Source organism: Heterocephalus glaber, unplaced genomic scaffold (assembly GCF_053883595.1).
Source record: "Heterocephalus glaber isolate CG9 unplaced genomic scaffold, H.glaber_assembly_v1.0 deba00001606, whole genome shotgun sequence".
In the NCBI taxonomy this organism is placed as follows: Eukaryota; Metazoa; Chordata; class Mammalia; order Rodentia; family Bathyergidae; genus Heterocephalus; species Heterocephalus glaber.
The window spans coordinates 11,823,875-11,843,224 of record NW_028258377.1 but is presented as its reverse complement, the minus strand read 5'-3'; the positions used below and the strand labels follow the sequence as shown (position 1 = coordinate 11,843,224).

Below are 19,350 nucleotides of genomic sequence, written 5' to 3'. Positions count from 1 at the left end.
TTACTTGGGAACTTTTCCATTGCATTCTGCACAGGCCCAGAGAGATTTAAAGTTAAAGCAGAATGCCAGTTTTGTGAAAAAAAAATTCAAATTCTAAAAATTGTCAGGCATTCTTTTCTCACCCTTGGTAATTTCAGCCAGGTAACTACAGCACCCACTGCCAGCTCCAACCCTGCTGCTCTCCTGAGCCATGGTTCTGGATTGTACATTTTTTCAGAACCACCTCAATTTATTTCTGACCTTATGCCTACTCCTCGTAGTCACAGTGCAGGGTATTTTTTTCTTTTATTAAAAACCTATTTTTATGACTTGCCATAGTTCCCAGTGTTTTAAGAAAGAATGCATCTCAGCACCCCAAGGTAGGAATGGTGGTAAGATTAGGCAGACAAAGACGGTAACAGAGACTTTGGCCTCATTATGAAATTCTCCAGAGATCACAATTTGAAAATGTAAGAGATGAGTCATTTCAGAGCAGTACTATGTCCTTTGAGCACTAAGGACAGAAATACATAAAGCTGTTTTGCAGTATAACTCCTTGGCCTTCTCACATTCTCTGTGAGTGGCTTTATTGCTGACAAAGACAGGAGGAGCAAGTGTGGAGATTGGGTGGCATGTTCGCAGTCACATGAGTGGCTGGAGGTATTTTGAGTCCATGAACTTGGTCCTCTAACAAGTCTAGTCCAGGGATTTTAACCACAGAATATTGCCTGGATGTTGGAGGGTATACTGGTAGTGTCACTGCTGGTTCAATTTTGGTGGGTAGATTATTTTTCCAAGAGGTTTAATTCTTATTGTTTTGGTACAGTAGACTATTAATAATTCAAATAATTGATTGTTTAATAGATGCTTTGCTAAAGAAGACTATCATATTATCTAATGTTTTCACCGGGCATTGAAAAAAAGGATGTAAAAAGGCTTCTCATTTATTCCATAAACCCCTGATTGTGCAATTACACTTAAAAGTTTGATCCTGGGCCGGGGATTTAGCTCAGTGGTTCTGCCGCCTGCCTTGCAAGCACAAGGTCCCGAGTTTGATCCCCAGTACCAAAAAAAAGTTTGATCCTGAAACTCTGCAATGTATACTGATGGAGAGTTCAAAGAATCTTTATGTTCAGAAGGCCTGACTTTAAAAGATGTATTTGGTATACATGTTTCTATTCTACTTGATTGAATCATTTACATGATACAGTTTCTAAAAGAGAGTTAGCCACTTTGTGTGAGATTGTGCAGCTTCTAAAAGTAAGTAAAACCATGAAACGCCATGGAAAATGAGTAGGCTGTTTTGTTATACAATGGTTTGGTTTAGGATACACAAATGAATGTTATAACAATTGTGGGGAAGAAAGCATAGAAAAAAGATATATAATAGCTCTTTTCCTTTTTCTAAGCCTTCCATAATGCTTTATGTTTCTCCTGTAATTAAAATTTTAAAGCAAAAATTATGTGAAACTTATTGTAATTCACTTTTAGATATAAGAAAAAATTGAAAAAGTATGATCAGATATTAGTGATTTGTACCTAAAACACAGATACACATACACAGAGGCTTTGGAATTGGGTGTGCTTGAATTTGAATCCCAGCCTCACTTTTTACCCTGTGTGTGACTCTGGGCAAGTGGTTTAACCTCTTGGAGCCTCTGTTCTCTCCTCTGTGAAGTAGGAATGATAAACCTATTCACAGGGTTGTATGGAGGGTTTGGTTTGGAGTAGTTTTAAAAATAAATAGTCACTGTTTTTCTCCCCTCTTTTTTGTCCTCAGAACTGAACACTGAAAATCAGTGGCCAGAGTAATGGCCATGAGATACACTAAGATCTGTAGTCAGTAAGAAATAATCAGTTATGCTCAGAAGAGCATCTTGTTCAGAAGAGTCTACTCTGGTGTTCCTATGTAAATGATGAAAATAAAAAAAGCAGTTTATTGTTAATATTGAAATAGAAAGTAATCAGAGACACTATTTTTTGTGTATACTAGATGATAATATTACCTAGTTTGTTTCTTTTTTTAACTGAACATTACTGTGTATGTGAGGTTGCTGTGGCATGTAACTGGTACACATCATCTCCTTTTACCTAAATGGGAAACCCAACCCAGCTATGCCATGTAGCTTGCTCAGGGCTGGGTCTAGAGCCCAGGTTTCAGATTCCAGGCCTGATACTTTTTTCATTATATTGCACTGGTCCTGATATGACATGTGGTTTTTTTTTGGGTACGGGGGATTGAACTCGGGACCTTGCGCTTGCGAGGCAAGCGGCAGAACCACTGAGCTAAATCCCCGGCCCATGACATATGTGTTTTTAAAATGTTTTATATTTCTGCAAATCAGGTATTTAAAGTAACTATAATTTATCCATTCTCCCACTGAGGAACATTTGGATACTTCCAGTGTTTGTTATTACTGTCAGTGCTATAACAGGTATCCTTGTGTCTCCTTATGAACAAGTATGAAAGTTTCCATAGGGCACACATCTAGAAATAGAATTGCTGGAATAACTCTCTAGTATAAAGATTAATAAAAATGAAGGTTCAGAATTTTGAGGAGATTGGGGCTTGGTGACAATCACATTGTAGTCCAGGGGTAGGCTCTGTGTCATCAAAGAACCTCTAGCTATGTATGATGCCAGATTAACCCATGATGACCCAAACTCTTTGTCATTTCAGAACGATGTGAGCTGATTCTGAAGTGGTTCTGAACACCTGGGAAGTTGTACATAAGGTGTAAAGATCATAGAATCAATTAGCAAGTTGGGCTTGAGTCTATGTTATGAGTACTTCAGAGCAAAAAAGACCCACTTTTAACAAAAATACACTGTTGATAGCACTGATTTAGAATGTCACCAATACTACAGATTTTTAATCTGTTACCGTAATTTTGTTTGTTTGTTTGGTTGTTTTGTTTTGTTTTTTGAGATAGGATCTCACCATGTAGTTCAGGCCAGTCTTTTTTTTTTTTTTTTTGTGGTACCAGGGATTGAACTCAGGGACCTTGTGCTTGTGAGGTAGGCGCAGTGCCATTAAGCTAAATCCCCGGCCCTATGGCCAGTCTTGAACTCATTATGTAGCCCAGGCTGGCCTTGAATTTGTGGGGATCCTCCTGCCTTAGCCTCCCAAGTGCGAGGATTATAGGTGTGTGCTACCACGCCCAGCTGTTTCCTTAAATTTTTTTATAAATATGCACGATCTCAAGCTCAGGCCCAAGTTATTGAATGTCTGTTGCCTGAAAAATATGCTCCAAAATTATATTTTCCCTTTAATTTTCTAAGTCAAAAAGCTTTAGGTTATGACAGAAGTGTTACTACTTGCTGTTTTTATTCCTGTACAGATGTCTATGAGAGACTGAAAGATGGCTGGGTTGTCAAGATTCTGTGCACTTGGGGCCTGGTAGAATTGAGTTAAAGTGTTTCAGTATGAACCACAGTGGAGCTGGGGTTGGAGAGCAAATGCCTGGCACCCGCTTGTCCTGTCTCATCCATTTGTGTTCTAGTAATCTCACTGCATTCTGTGGAGGAGTCCTATTTTTACACTGGTCTTTTGGGCAAAGATAATTGTGTATATTTGCCTGGGTAAGCAAATTGATAAACTTGTAATAAAGTGTATCAGACCATTTCTTTGGCAGGACCGACCAGAACAGTTTGTGAAGCAGAGCCGTTTCCAATGGAGCATGAAAAGCTTTGAAAATTCTCAGTAACAGCAGAAAGCAATATTTGAAACCACCCTTAAACAATTGTTTGTTTTCCTCTTCCCCAACCAAGTTTATAAAAATTTGGTCAGACAGGCGTTTTGTTTTGATTTAAAATATTTTCAGTGAATTGTTATCTGCCGAATGCACATGTGTTCCTGCACTTTTTCTTTCACGATTGAAACTTTAAACCCTTCCCTCAAAATTTCCTAACTGTGCCTAGTAAGGTTTTGCATATGTGAGGAGGGTGAAGGGATTCAGACCTCAGAGAAACCTCAGTTTGAAATCTGCCTTTGCAGTTGTACACTATAAATGAACATGACCAGCGCCATATTGAACTCTTTGTCTCTTTCTCCCACTGAACTTCCTTACACTAAAAGACATGGGTTAATTTGGGTGTCTGAGTCTGGTTAATCAAATCACAAGTCCCTGTGAGCATGGCAAGAGGTATGATTGAAGCATTTATAAAACTTTGGCTCATAATAAGCCTTATAATTTGTTTTAAAGAATTACCTTTTCAATGACATTACAAAACAAAAACCAACCAAAATACTGGTTTATAAAACCACACCTGGTCCAGAGTGTATTGGATTAATTTATATTTGCTTCACTGTAAATGATTTTGAGAGTGGAATTCTTGGATTGTTTTCTGTCTTGTAAGCCCTTGACATTGTACTGATACCTGTACAAACCCCCTGACATAGGAAAGGCTGGCTCAGTCTCCCACTGAAATGCAGGTTGGCTGCATTTATTCTGCATGTTCCTAGAATGAGGAAATGATATGACAATAAACAGAAATGCCCTTGCCGAAGAGAGAAGGGAAGCTGGTGTTTATCTGGTCAGGTGGTTTAGATTAGCTGTGATGCAGCTCTGTATTATGTTACTTTAAATCATTGTGTCCCAACAGGACATAAATTATGAAGATTGTTACAGTATGTTTCATCCTATGTAAGATCTACAAATTGGAATAATTTTTTATAGGAAAATCACAGTGCTTTTGGCAAGGCTATTGAAGCCTTTAATTTGACTTGAATATTTCTGAAATATTATTGCTTACTATATAAAGTATGATTTGCATAAGGTAAGAATAAACTTTTAAAAACAAAAGGAAAGAATTTCTCTATAGCAACTGCATCAAATGGCAGAGCACTCTTAACTTCATCATGTGTTTTTTGCCCCATTGTTTCAGAGCTGGTTGCACACCATCCTTCCCTGTGTTGGGCTTGTAAAGGAGCTTTGCAGTCTTGGTGCAGAGCTGGAGCTGTGCTGTGTGCTGACTGCCAGCCAGCCTCCCCTGCATAAGAAAGTCGGCTGTTCTGTGGTGGGACTACCTGGGAGCCTGCTCTGAGGAAGAGAAAATATTCTTATGTATATTCAGGAAAACAAACAATTTTTTTTCTTTCAGGATATTGTGAATTATAAAACAAAACAAAAAACTGCTAGGTTAATAGCTAAAGTTCAGGTTATTTATATAGCAATATTGAAAAAATTAAGTCAAGCATTCTTTTAAATGTTTCCTCTGCTGTTTTCTGCGCTACTAACATTATCTGTGAATTTTTGACAGAGACTTTTTTCATTTTTATTCAGAGTACAGCTCAGTTTATTTGGCCACACAGAATAAATTTTCTAGATTAAAAAATTGCCCAGTTTTTTTGTGTGTGATTCACGCATATTGATTCCTTTTCAGTTCCCATCCCAGCATGTTTTCTTTGCACAGCACTTTGTATTTTTTGAGACCTCCTCATACCCCACAGTGACATTACGAAGTAATCCAGTCTCACCTTTGCTGAGACTAGTAGAGGTAAGAGAGATCTAGGATTTGCTCATTGCCATAAAATGAGACATAGCTGGGATTAGAATTTTACAGGATATGATGATCCCATCCACCAGATTGTGGGTCTTTGGGTACCAAAAACAGTCAGTGCTAAGCTTACTTTACTCTTTATATGGCCTTAAGCCCAGAGATTTTTCTTTAATTGTTTAGTAATAGTATTAAAACACAAAAACAAAAATTCCCTCCTTCCAATCTATAAGGGCAAGAATTTAACTCTCTTTAAGCCTCATCATAACAGGTTATGATAAATTCTGAATTTATTTGTGATTTGCTTCAGCTCAATGTCTGAAAATGGGTTTAGGGACCTTTTCAAAGTTTACAACCTGTGTGTGCACTTTGAAACAAACACAGTCTGTGAGATGGTCTCTTTTCTGGGTTGCTTACTGCTTGGTATGGTTTTCTGAACAGTGAGTCTGGCAGTTTTGTCTAGTGATGCATTGCTGCCGTCTGTCACTAGAGGTTCTCTGTGAAGTTATCATGATGTCCAGTGGAACTACAATATTTAGGTGATGTATTTTTGTTACAGAAAATAGTGGCAAATATTGTGAAAACTGTACTTAAAAACTCTTAAAAGGGAACGGGTTCCTAGTTTAAAAATAAGTAAAAGGATATAGATTCATTGATGTTTTACAGACTTCTTTCTACCATCAGAGATTTTGTGATGGGAAATAGAATGATATTCTATTTTATAAAATGTGTACTGTTTGTAGAAAATGTATTTGCTGTACCATTAAGCCAGATTAGGTGTTACTTTTCTTCTTTAAAATATTTTTTGAAGGCCCTTCCCCTTCCCTGCAGATGCCAGGGGACTAGGCATTCTCTCTGTCCACCTTATTCTCTTCCTCCATCCTCTTGGTTATTGTTAAAGGATCTTGAACTTTGAGTTTAACATGTTCCAATATGAGCAGAAGCCTTTTTGGCCTTTCGTTCTCTCTTTAAAGAAAGTAGTTGCATAGAGTTTCTTTTTAGTATGATGATGGGGCAAGATAGTTTCATGTCATATATAAACTGGAATTATATAGTGTTAGTAGTAGGAGTTGTGTGTCTTGAAAAGGAGCCAGTTGGTTATGAAGAAAAAAAGCTAGGGAGCGGACTGCCATTTTGCATATTATTCAGTTTTAAAAAATGCATTTGGCAGATACTCTGCATCTTGTTTAGATGCATGGAATTGAAGGATAAGGATATTTTTCTATACAAGGTTGAAATTTTATGATGATGAAAATGCTAAGGGGCTTAAATTCCAATTCTTAAAGAGATTGCTGAAAGAAAACAAAACCTTTGGTGGTCTTTGCAATACCTTTCACCTCATAAGACACTGAAAGCTAAGGGATTGGATTATCAACATATTAGGGATGAAAGCCTCCAACAGGACTTTTCTGAGGCAGCCGATAGGTGATAATGAGCAGTCCCAGTGACCAGTGAAGCATCAGAAGTTATTTTGTTAGGCAACTACGATAAGTGGCTTCTCTAGTGAATTCCTCTTGGAGTGGTTTTGAAACTAGTGTTTTGGTCTGTTTTAGGGAGAGAGAGTGGACAGATAACTGATGAAATGTGCTGATTAGAAGAAGGTAAAATTGAAGGATTATGAGAAATTCAAGAAGCAGATAATCAGAGTGGGCAGTTGGTCTGCCCAGTAGTAGCTGAGGAGAAGGTACAGGTTTAAGGTTATGTGTAGGGAATTCAGAAATGAATAGTGTCTTTTCAGGAAAAGATAATCTTGGTTGAAATTTCTTTGCCACACATCAGCTGTGTGAAATCTATATAGTTAGAGAATTTTCACTAAAAATGGAACAAATTAAAGGCCTATAGGTAAATGTGTGTAGAGGTGTTTATGTTGGTTAAACCCGCCACCTAGAGAAAAGTGGATTTATATTAGTAGTTTTCTGTCAAAGGGGAGCTTTTCTAGGCTGAGATTTCAGGAGGAATTTACTAACATAATGACAAGTTCTAACCCTGCAAATGAAAACTGTATTGCTACCTTACCTTTTCATTTAATGGTGTACATTGAAGATGGTATTATGTTATTAGCTAGAAAGCTACTTTATTTTTCTAACTAGGTTGTTAGGATATTAAACCAACAACCAAAAGTGATGGCTTAAGAACTTAAAAAAAATCTCTAAAATGTTGTGGACCGTGAACCTAGCATTTAAAGGAAATGTTTAGAAGTAAGTATGCTATCTCATGATGGTGTACTTTTTACCACTAGCTGTGAGTGGGCTAATTGAGCTTGAGGCATGGAAGAGCAGGCTGCTCTTTCAGAGTTGTACATTCTTGGCTTGAGTAACTAGAAACATTGAGCTCTGTAGTGAATCAAGTAGAGGGCAGGTAGCTTGGTGGCGTGGGATTGGTGGGTTGTGTCTACCCGCAGACACACACTATGGACTGCCCAGGGAATAGTCCTCAAGCAAAGTTTAGCCCTTGGGCAGACATGGTCACCTGCTCAACTAAGAATCTCATCCTCAGGGCTGGGGATTTAGCTCAGTGGTTTCGCCACCTGCTATGCAAGTGCAAGGACCTGAGTTCGATCCCTGGTACAAAAAAAACCAAAAAAAACCTCATACTTAGGCTGCCATTCCATGAGGAAATTGTCCTGGTGCTACTACCCACTTCAAGAAATATTTCCAGAAATATTTCTGGTTTTCTCAGCCATGCAAAAGTGAATTTGTTTGTCTTTCAGTTGGTCTTCTGCTAGATTTTGAAAGAAATTCTTCCTTTCCAGGCCTAGGTACTAGAATGGTAATAAGTACTACTATGTGCTTAACAGAGTACTAGGCATACTGTAAAGTATATTACTTGAGTTACATCTGAGTACTAGGCATACTATAAAGTATATATATTGTTTTACATGTGAGGAAACTGAAGTTCCTTTCAAAGGTGAAGTAATTTTTCTGAGGTCACATAGCTAATGATAGTAGAACTAGGATTGAACCCAGGTCTCTGATCCTAAAGTTTCTGCAGTTGACTACTGCACTTAAAATATGGTATGGTCAGATCCCCCCCCCCAAAAAAAAACCATGGTTGAAATACATCTTTTGTTGGGGCTTTTCCTGCAAATTAAGATCTGTTTCCTTTGTAGTGGCTAGAACAGTGAACAGGGTTTTTCATGTGAAAGGCATGGTGAGACATGTAATCATGTTTTGGGACAAAGAACACCTTTCAGTACACCAAGCAATGTTTATGTGATTGATAAGTTACCAACACCAAGGGAGGGTCCTGTTCTATGACATGTGCGTGCTTGGCAATGATCTTGCCTTGCCTTTTGCTTAATAATTTTCATTATTTTTAATTAAAGTTGAAGAAGTGCAGACTCTAGCTGAAATTAAGGTAGGTCGTGTTGCCGGAATCTGGTAATTACTTTAATTGATCACAAGATAGTTTCCTTGATCACCAATTAGAACAAATTGCCGATCATGTTTCAAGACGTGAAGAAATGCCCAAACTGATTTGTGTAATAGTGTTTTCATTTCTAATCAGACATAAATATCATTTCCTTCCATAGCAATTGTGTTTTATAAAAGAAGGGTTATAGGCCTACAAACATAAAGGTGATTTATAAACAATAGAGTTCTAATTCATTGAATTAGTAAAGGAAGTATTTAGAGGCTTAATGGAGATTGTACTGGGGAAATTACTTTGGAGTAGCTGGTGCTCATTTTCTTAGTGGGAGATATGTTCTTTTTTAGTACGTAATTAAAAGTCTATAATCAAAATATAAAAGGCAGCTGATTTAAAGAACATATATCAAAGAGAATTGCTCTGAGTAATGAAAGATTTGTATTGTAAATATGTGCTAGAAGTTAAGTCTTAGAACTTTAATAAATCTTACATGTTATTTGGACTGCATTGCATTTTAAATTTGGGGTGCTGTTAAACATTTCACAGGAGTTTTGTTTTGGTTTTGTTCATCTGATAGTCTTTCATAGGTCCATGGAATAAAATGAAACAAAAGAAACTTTAAGCAAAATTAAAGTTCCCAAAGAGTACTTGATTTAGGGTTTATGGAAAAATCTTTAATTGCTGATGGTTTGGAGATTTCCAAATGACAAACTTCATTGGCCCAATTTGCTGTGATTGTAATGCTTACATTCCTTAAAATGGCAGAGTGACTTAAAAAGTCATACTTCATCATGCATTCATTGACTTGTTCATAAAATGTTTGTAATTTGCAATAGAGGAAAGACTGAAACTATTATCAGCCATTATATGTTATTTGTTGGCCATATGTTTGTTTGAAATGGCCGTGGCTCAACAGAACATGGCTCATAGACAAACTATGCTGTAAATTGGCACTAAAAACCCACCTAAACAGGTAGGCATATGTTAAGAAGTTAACATGAGCCAAAATATTTTAATGTGAACCATATTATATACATTGCAGGGTCCTGGCTCCCTTTACAGTGATGACTTCATTTGCATGACTTGTTCATTTTTTTCTCAAAGTAATTTTAAAAAATAGATTAAGTATATACATGGTACAGATTCAAAAGGTACCAAAGAACATAGTAAGTCTGTTCCTGTTCCTGATGCTCAGTCACCCAGTTGCCACTCTCTCCTCCCGCCATCATTCATGTTACCCCATCGTTTCTGTATATTGTTTGAAAGATACTAATTACAGTGATGATGTACCTTTTAGTTTTCAATGATAACAAACAGCCAGCTGCGGCATACCTGCCATAGGTTCACCACCACTGTAGCTAATGCATATATAAGCAAATAATTTTTCTTTCCTTTTGTATGCAATTCAGACTATTTTTCTGCATCTTTTTTTCCCATTTGGTAGTAGATCTTAAGGATCCTTCCATGTGAGAGGATAGTTTCTTCATTCTGCTTATTGGCTGCATAGTATTCCAATGTATAAATGTTCCATAATCTGCTTAATCAGTTCCCTATTGTTGGATATTTTTGACTGTTTCAAATCTATAGCTGTTACAAGCAATGCTGTAATAACCATTTTTAAAATTTGTGTGAGTGTATCTGCAGGATAAATTTCTAGAAGTGGAATTGTTTGATCTAAAGGCCTGGACATTTTTTTCTAAGGTCTTACACATTTTTAATTTGGATAGATATTGTTGAATTGATTTCTATGATGATATATCAATTTTTATTCACCAATGGTGTTTGAGAATGTCTTTTCTATCTTCAACAGAGTATTATCAAACTTTTTTTTAACTTTGCCACACTAATAGGATTAACTTAGTCTTTTGGGGTTTTTTTAGGATTAACTTAGTTTTAATTTATATTTCTCCTATGAATGAGGTTGGAGCAGTTTTTATGTTTTGGAACCATTTGAATTTCTTGTTATCTATATTCTGTGCATATTTAGAAAAATTGGGTGGTTTGTCTCATTAATATGTAGGAGCTCTTTTATGCTAAGGAGTTATACACTGCAAATGCAGTTTATCTTTTGATTTCTGGTTGTTTTGTTTTGTTTGTTTGCTTTTTGTTACAGGGGGATCAAACTCAGGTCCTTGTGGGGCAGGCGGCGGAACCACTTAGTTAAATCCCCAGCCCTCCTTCAGGTCCTTGTGCTTGTGCAGCAGGTGACGGAACCATTGAGCTAAATCCCCAGCCCTTATGGTTGTTTTTTTTTTTTTTTTTTTTTTTGGTACCGGGGATCAAACTCTGGCCCTTGCGCTTGTGCAGCAGACGGCAAAACCACTGAGCTAAATCCCTGGCCCTATGGTTGGTTTTTCTTTCAGTACAGAGAAACCTTTTTAATATAGTAAGATACCTACTTTTTCTTAGTGGTTTAAAGTTTTTTACATGCAGAATTTATACTGTTTAAGTTTCCTTCGTCATATTTAGTATCATTATATTATATTATTTTATTTATTTATTTATTTATTTTGATACCAGGGATCGGACTCAGGTCCTTGCGCTTGAGAGGCAGGCGGCGGAACCACTGAGCTAAATCCCTGGCCCAAGTATCATTTTAAATGGAATTTTTCTCCCAATATATTTTCTAATTATTTGTTGTTTATATAGGGATGCTATTGACTTTTTCTTATTTTTTTGGTACCAGGGATCGAACTTGGGACCTTGCACTTGCGAGGCAGGTGCTGGATTGCTATTGACTTTTTAAAGTCTTATTTTCGGCTTTAATGATTCTTGTAATGTTTCACTATTAAGGAAGGATCATCTATTCCTGTCTTTTTAGGAGTGTTTTTTATTGTTGTTGTTTTGCTTTTTGTTTTGTATTGTTTTGTTTTGTTTTAGATCATCTTGCTGTGTTGCTCAGATTGGCCATGAATTCTTGGGCCCAAGCAGTCCTCCTGCCTCGGATCCCAAGTAACTAGAACTACAATTATATGCTACTGCACTTGGCTCTAAGAGTTTTAACAAATGATAGATATTATATTTATCAAATGTCTTTTTAGAATTTATAGAAATCATGTGTGAATTGTTTTACTTTCTTGATTTATTAATATAAGTTATATTAATATATTCCCTAATAATGTATTGAATTATCCTTGAATTCTTAGGATAAATCTTACTTGGTTATGGTATTTTATTCTTTCATTAGGTTGCTAGGTTTTATAGAGGAAACAGGAGGATGTACAGGAGGATGAATCCAGGGATGGTCTACCACTGAACTACATTCCCAGCCCTTTTTAATTTTTAAAATTGAGAGACAGGTTCTCACTAAGTTTCTCAGGTGGGACTTAAACTTTCGATTCTCTTGCCTGAACCACTGTGTCTGCTTTCAGTTAATATGGTTTTGGTCTTCACAGTTTCGTTATGTATGCTATCTTTGTGCGATCATGGAGACAGTGCTATGATAGACTGTAAAAATAATTTGAAATTGTTTTTTTTCTGATATTATGGTCTGGAATAATTTAATTAGTATTTGAACTAACTATTCCTTAAAAATTTGTTAGAATTCCTTTGGATTCGTAGAATTTAGATCTGTGAAATGATCTGGTTCTGTTCTTTTTTGTTTTTTTGTTTTTGTTTTTTATTTTTGGTACCGGGGGTCGAACTCGGGTCCTTGTGCTTGCGCAGCAGGTGGTGAAACCACTGAGCTAAATCCCCAACCCAAAATATTCCTGCCCCATTTTTTTTTTTTTTTTTGGTACCGGGGATCGAATGTTCTTTTTTTATTGGTACATTTTAGGTGTAAAATACAGTTACATTCATCATTGGGATCTTGTACCTTTACTTGATGTACCTGTTCTTTTTTTTTAATGTCACTCTTAGACACATTTTTCTTACTGTTATTTAATTGTTTACATTTTGTCTCTTCTAGGGGTCCCCAGTTTTGAGAATTTTTATTTCTCCGAAAATGATTTTAACTTGTTACAAAATTTGTTTGTATAAAGCTTATGTCTTTAAAAATTAATATTTTTATGTTTTAAATTTTCCCTTTATCTGTAGTTCCCATTCGCGTTTCTCACTTTATCTGGGCTTTCTGTCCCTATCTTCTAGGTTGCTTGTTTTTAGTTGAAATAACCAGTTGTCAATTACTTATGTATTTTCAGATAACCAGCTTTTGCATTTGTTTGTTCATTTTCTCTCTCTTAATTCATACCTGTTGTTCTCTTTGTATTCATTCCTGCTCTTTTTCCTGGGTATAGTTTTTTATTTACCTTCTTAAGTTGGATGCTTCATTTACTTATTTTTATTCTTGTAGTTTTTAAAAAGTATTTCGTGTTTACTTTCATTATTGCTTTAGATGTATTCCAGATGTAATGCTTGCTTCTGTTCAAGTTTAGTTTTTATTTCTTTTTTGACCTGAAAGGTTTTTATTTTGTTTTGTTTTTTGAGACTGGGTCTCGCTGTGTAGTTCAGGCTGGCCTTGAACTCACTATGTAGCCCAGGCTGGCCTCGAACTCATAGTGATCCTTCAGCTTCAGCCTCTTGAATACTAGGGTTGTAGGCATGAGCCACCATGCCCAGCTGATCCAAAAGATTTTAAGGAAAGATTTTTTTTGTTTGTTTTTTTGGTACTGGGGATCGAACTTGGGACCTTACGCTTGCAAAGCAGGCGGCGGAACCACTGAGCTAAATCCCCGACCAAAAGGAAAGATTTTAAAAAAATTCCAGGCAGTCCTTTTTGATGCTTTTATGTCTAAGTTTTCTTTTTAATTTTATCAGAGAATATTGTCAATGCTATTTCTACTTTTTGAAATTGGTTGAGATTTTCTTTGTTGGTAATGTATGTTAAATTTCTGTAAATGTTGAGTGCTTTCAGAGCTATATTTTCAGTCTTTAGAGTTTAAAAATATATTTATTAGATCTATTTTAAAATAGGTAATTAGTCTATGTCCTTATTTTTGTTTGTTTAATCTGTCGTTGATTAGGAGGTATGAATTAGAGTCTTCAATTATGTTTCTGTTTGTTGTATATTTCCTGTAGTTTCTGTCTCATTAATTTTGATGCTGTATTTGTATTACATATATTCAAAATTATTCAATCTTCACTGTGAATGTACTTTACAAAGGTAAATTACCCTTCTTTGTAACTTTTAACATTTTACTCTTAATCGACCCATCCAATATTACCTCTTTTTAAGTGTTTTGCATTTATCTTTGTGCTTCATTTTCAATGATTAAACTTTGATTTGTGACCCAGTGTGAAAAAGTTTTCCCTTTTTCTTTTTATTAAATTCTTTTATTGGTACATTGTAGGTATACAATTACATTTCTCATTAGGAATTGTACCTTTACATAATGCATCTTGGATAAGATCTTTTATACCTTTTTTTTTTTTTGGTATCGGGGATCGAACTCGGGTCCTTGCGCTTGCGAGGCAGGCAACGGAACCACTGGGCTAAATCCCTGGCCCAAAACTTTTTTTAATTGCTTGGATTTAATTGGCTCTTTACATTTATTGATTGGACAGATGGATTCAGTCTTATAAAACATTGCAGAACCAATGTACTTTCCTTTAATTAATTAATTAATTAATTAATTTTGGTACTGGAGATCATACTTGCGATCTTGCGCTTGTGAAGCAGGTGGTGGAACCACTGAGCTAAATTTTACCCCAGCCCTTTTCCTTTATTTTAAACTGTGATACAAACTATGTTGTTTAAAATTAATTTCTTTGGTATGTTTTAAATTTTCATTTTAATTGTGCTTTTCTTTACTTAATTGAAAATGTTCATTTTTTTAGTTTGGATCTTGTGGGTAGTATTACATGTAATTTTACATAACATGCTATGTTTAGTTCTCTAGTTCTTTAGATAGCATTCCCCTCTTAAGCAGTATCAGAATTATACTTCTACTTTATCCCACTTTTAATATTCAATTTTAGTTTATATCTTTTTTTAGTTTAGTGTTTGTTTTACACTTTTTTTGGGGGGGGGTACTGGGGATCGAACTCAGGACCTTGAGCTTGCCAGGCAGGCGCAGTGCCACTGAGCTACATCCCTGGCCCTTACACTCTTAAATATATTTGTATCTGTAACATTCTTTAAAGATTTTGTCTTACTTTTGTCTACCTTTGTCATTTCTTTCAACTCCTTTAATAGTTTGTAATATTTACATTTTATTCTGTAACTTTAATCCCCACAGTTGTGTTAAATGTATTCCTAGAGTTTAATGAGTTTATTACTCACTGCCAGTACCTTTAGTATTGTTTTTCCATTCTTATTTATAGTTCATCTTTAATAGTTTCCTGAAGAGGGTTGAATGAGAATTATTCCCTGAATTATTGCATTTTTAAAATGCCTATCGGTTGCATTGATTTTTATACAACAGTTTAGCTGGGTATAAAGTTTTTACTTCCATTTTCTAAAGTTTTTGTATGTATTGCTCCTCTGACTTTGAAGGTATTGCTCCTTGAGCTATTTCCAGCTTTCTTAAAAGGAATGTTTTTAGAAGGTCTATATTTTTAGTAGCTCAAGGCTTTCATATTTCAACTGGAATCATGGGCTGTAAAAAAGAAAAAAATCTTTGAAAGAAGGGACAGATGCCTGTTATCATCTGATAAGTCATCTGTTTGATTAAATTTCTTCTTCATTGTATACTAGACAGTCAGAATCCCCCTTTGAAATTTTTCTTTCTTCCTTTCTTATCCAGGCATCTAAATTCTTATAGTAGTAGTTCTTATTTGAATTTGTATTGTAATTTGAGCTTGTAGATTTAATAATAAATATTTTGGAGATTATTTAGTTCTATTATAAGGAAAGAGAATTATGGAATTATCTCTTTTCCCCCACAGCAGATTGAGTATTCTTTTTCTTCACTTGATCTTAGCCAAAAGGCCGAGAAGCGATGCGTATTCTTTTTCTTGAGGGAGAATTATGAGTAAATACTGTGTAAATGGTTGTATTGGACTTTTGTAATTTTTTTCTTTTCTTTTTTTTATGTACTAGCAATTGAACCCACAGCTTTTGCACTGAGCTATGCTCTGAACCCTTTTTATTTTTTATTTTTGAGACAGGGTCTCTCTAAGTCAGTAAGTTGCTCAGGCTGTGCTCAAATTTGGAATCCTATTGCCTCAGCCTTCCAGAGGATTGAGGTTACAGGCATGTGCCACCACTCAGCTGCTTTGTGATATTTTCCTAAATGCAAATATTATGTGACAGTTGATGGGAAATATGTAAAGCTAAGGAAAATACAAAGTTGAATGGTCTTTGGATATGATCTTTTAATAAAATTGTATTTAGATATGGTAGATGGCTTTTTCTTTGATCATGATGGCTGTTAGGTTTTGGGTGCTCCCTTTTAAGTCTCATCCATGGTGGAATAGATTTCGCACTGTATTGATAGCATCCTGGTAGTCAAAGACTTAACATTTAAAAAATTTATTTTTATTAATACATATTTGCCATACATAATGATCACATTAATCATAGGGAATTTGTACATGTACATAATATGTCTTAATTCTTTTTTTCTCATTCTCCTTTGCTTCCTTCAACCCTTCTTCCCCTTCCCATTTACAAAAGCTTTGTTTCCATTTTTTTCCCCTTCTATTCTTTTTTTTTTTTGGTACCAGGGATCAAACTCAGGACCTTGCGCTTGTGAGGCAGGCACCAGAACCACTGAGCCAAATCCCCGGTCCCTTGTATTCTTTTTTTTTTTTTTTTAAGCCCTTTCCCCTTTCTTCCCTTCCCCTTCCCTTGTTCCTCTTCCCATTTTTGAAGAACATTTCTGACTGTGTCCAAATCATTCACTTGATCCATTTGCCTCTTGGGAAATGGTAAGGGATTCTAGGTATCACTTTGGACCTTTTAGGATGATATAGTTCAAAGAAATTATGGCTACAGGGCTTAAGTACTTAGTAGTGACTGAGCCCACTATTTCTTGCCATTAAGCTGTTTCCTCAGTCAGTGACCATCAGAGTGGCATCCCACAGTATATTTGTTTGGTATAGTACAGAAGTCTTTGTTTGTGACAAATGGGAAAAGGACAGGGCCATTCTGGGAGAGAGTAACCGAATCTTAGATTCTCAGGCCTATGAGAAAGCTTTTCACGTCATATTGCATTTTGTAGGGTTTATCTTATGAAGTTCAATCAGCAGTAGGAGTGGTAGGATTATGTGCTGCTATTGCTCTTTTATTCTGTGCTACATGCGTTATTTAATTTTTTTTATTAGAATGATTATGTGACTTTTTTTTATTATGCTCATGTTACTGATGAGGAAATGGAGGCTTGGAGTTAAGTCACATAATAGTTAAATGATAGATTCAGGATTTGAACCAGAACTCCCTGGCTCAAAGGCTACCAGTGGTGGCAGACCTATAGCACATGTGCCCTAACAGGCTGTTTGTTATCATTGGAAGCTCTAAAAGGTTCGCCATCACTGGGCTGAACCTTTAACTGTATTATTGTTGTTCGTGATTTAGTGTTGTACACCTTCTAATTCTAAACAAGGCAGAGTAGAAATTCTCATTATACATCATTTAATACAACTCTGGGTTTGAATAATTAAAGCAGACTTTCCTATCCTACCTGTACGCTCCATGTACTTTGGAGCATTAGATTATGGAATGAGGAGGTCTGGGAGAGTGAATATTGTTTTTCCATAGATAATACCATACATGGTTAAATGGAATTTGCTTGAATTTCCTCCCTTGTCTTAATGGGGAAAACTTTCAGGCCTTAAATGTCAAAATGGAAATCTTTATCCCAAATAAAGTTGGCTCTGAGATAGGAACCGTAATGAATGTTGGAGAATTATTTAAAATGGCACCATTACTCAAATTTCTCATTGTTAATGAGGAAATGTGCTTGTATGTCATTTGGTGATCCAAAAAACAGCCCAGCTAACATTGTATTTGTTTTTCTGGATGGGGTAATGAGGCTGAATAGTCATTTATGTGAGTGTAATGGGTATTGACCTGTGAATTCCACTGTAACTTTGTAATTAATGTATTATTACTGAAGCCTTACCGAGTATTTCTGCCTTCTGGACACAATAGAGACTTCTATTGTTTGCAGTTACCCTCATAAAAATTTGAAAGCAAGTGGAAAAAAAGCTTTTTCCTCTCAAAACAAGTTTGCCCTCTGCTTCGTGGTTCCATCCACCCCGTGGTATGAAGACAGAGCCCCTGGAATCTACTGCCAGCTTGTGCTAGGTTGCCGCCTTCTGTTCACTTCCAGCTTGTCTTCTGCCTGAGGCAGACACACTATCACCACACCATCCCGGGAGAGCAGCAACCTAGTGATGAGCAGGCAAGCTAAGCTTTCTCTTTCACTCTGGAGGGCAGGGAAAATAGTCCTTTATTCCCTTCCCTCTTGCCTGAGAGGTGGGGTAAGGAAGTTGTTCCTTTCTGCCAGTCCCTTTGCTCATCACACTCAGAAGACTTTTTTCCATAATTTTGTGGTTGATGCCTCAGCAACCCAGTCACTAAGAACAAAAGGAACAGAGCTGTGCAAGCAAAGTGGCTGCTAAGATTTGAGTCCAGTAGTGCGACTAAGAGCACTGGCTTGAAGGGAAATTATTCCTCTGTTATTTTGGAGTCTCATCTTGAAGACAATTAAACAGTCCAGACAGGTCACTAGGTGAGACCAATTTACTGGTTTGTTTATTTGAGCCCAGTTTTCACCACCGAGCAGCAGGGCACAGTCTGCTACACTGCTACTAGGGCTACAGAGAGCAGTCCTTTCGTTTTGTATTTCTCCAGGCTTCCCTAAGGATCCTTGCATGTTGTTATCTCTCTAGATTGCTCTCAGGCACAGGGTGGAGGACAGTGTCAGTAATTACTTTTGACTTCATCTTGCACAGGCTTTTGGCTTTATGTCCCGAGTTGCCCTACAAGCAGAGAAGATAAATCATCACCCGGAATGGTTCAATGTATACAACAAGGTAACTAAATTGCCTTATTTTGGGATCACTTTAATTATAGAGTTTAAGAAATTTCTTTCTACTTTTCTTCCTTGTCATCTTGTGCAGCAAAATGTTACTGTGTTTAAGAAAGTATTTTCTTCTTTTAGAATCCTTGTGCATTATTGCAAATTAGTAACAAATTTCACGTCTGCTCAAAAGAACAATGAATAAGCTCTTTATTTTCCTAGTTGTCTTCTACTGAAGCTATATGAGAGACTTGGGCTAAATGAGGTTCTCAAATTAAACTTGGCTGTCAGCCATGCAAATAAATTTTTAGATTGAAAGTAATTTATTTAAAGAAATGGTAGATAAGGTAGATATGGCGTTATTTATCTCATTTAAGTAAATTTTCTCAGGAACTATACTTTACATAATACCTGTTTATTAAATTCTGAATCCTCAAACAAAGGGCAGACTAAAAAGTTTTAAGGGACTCAGTGAGAAGAATTATGTCCTCCTAAAATATCCTTGCCCTAATGATCATGTCATTTGGAATTTCTTAACCATCCAGGTTTCTGTGAGGGTTTTTCTCTTTGGAAAAAAAAAAAAGAATTTCCGCAT

At 36.2% G+C, this 19,350-nt stretch overlaps 1 protein-coding gene and 1 long non-coding RNA gene across 6 annotated transcripts in view; one reads left to right on the top strand and one right to left on the bottom strand.

Annotated features, from left to right (window-relative positions):
* The window catches only part of Pcbd2 (pterin-4 alpha-carbinolamine dehydratase 2), a 62,173-nt gene that overhangs the window by 30,187 nt on the left and 12,636 nt on the right, over positions 1 to 19,350 (top strand). For all 5 annotated transcript variants that reach the window (XR_015444748.1, XM_004836220.3, XM_021238619.2 and 2 more), the window contains one exon: positions 18,688 to 18,768. Coding sequence is in view for 4 of the 5 variants with exons in the window: in XM_004836220.3 (XP_004836277.1) it covers positions 18,688 to 18,768 (81 nt within the window). In the remaining variant the exon portion in view is untranslated. The remainder of the gene's footprint in view (positions 1 to 18,687; positions 18,769 to 19,350) is intronic.
* The window catches only part of LOC106010713 (uncharacterized), a 30,185-nt gene continuing 28,965 nt past the window's right edge, over positions 18,131 to 19,350 (bottom strand). The window contains exon 3 of the long non-coding RNA XR_001184455.3: positions 18,131 to 18,714. This is a non-coding gene — a long non-coding RNA (uncharacterized LOC106010713). The remainder of the gene's footprint in view (positions 18,715 to 19,350) is intronic.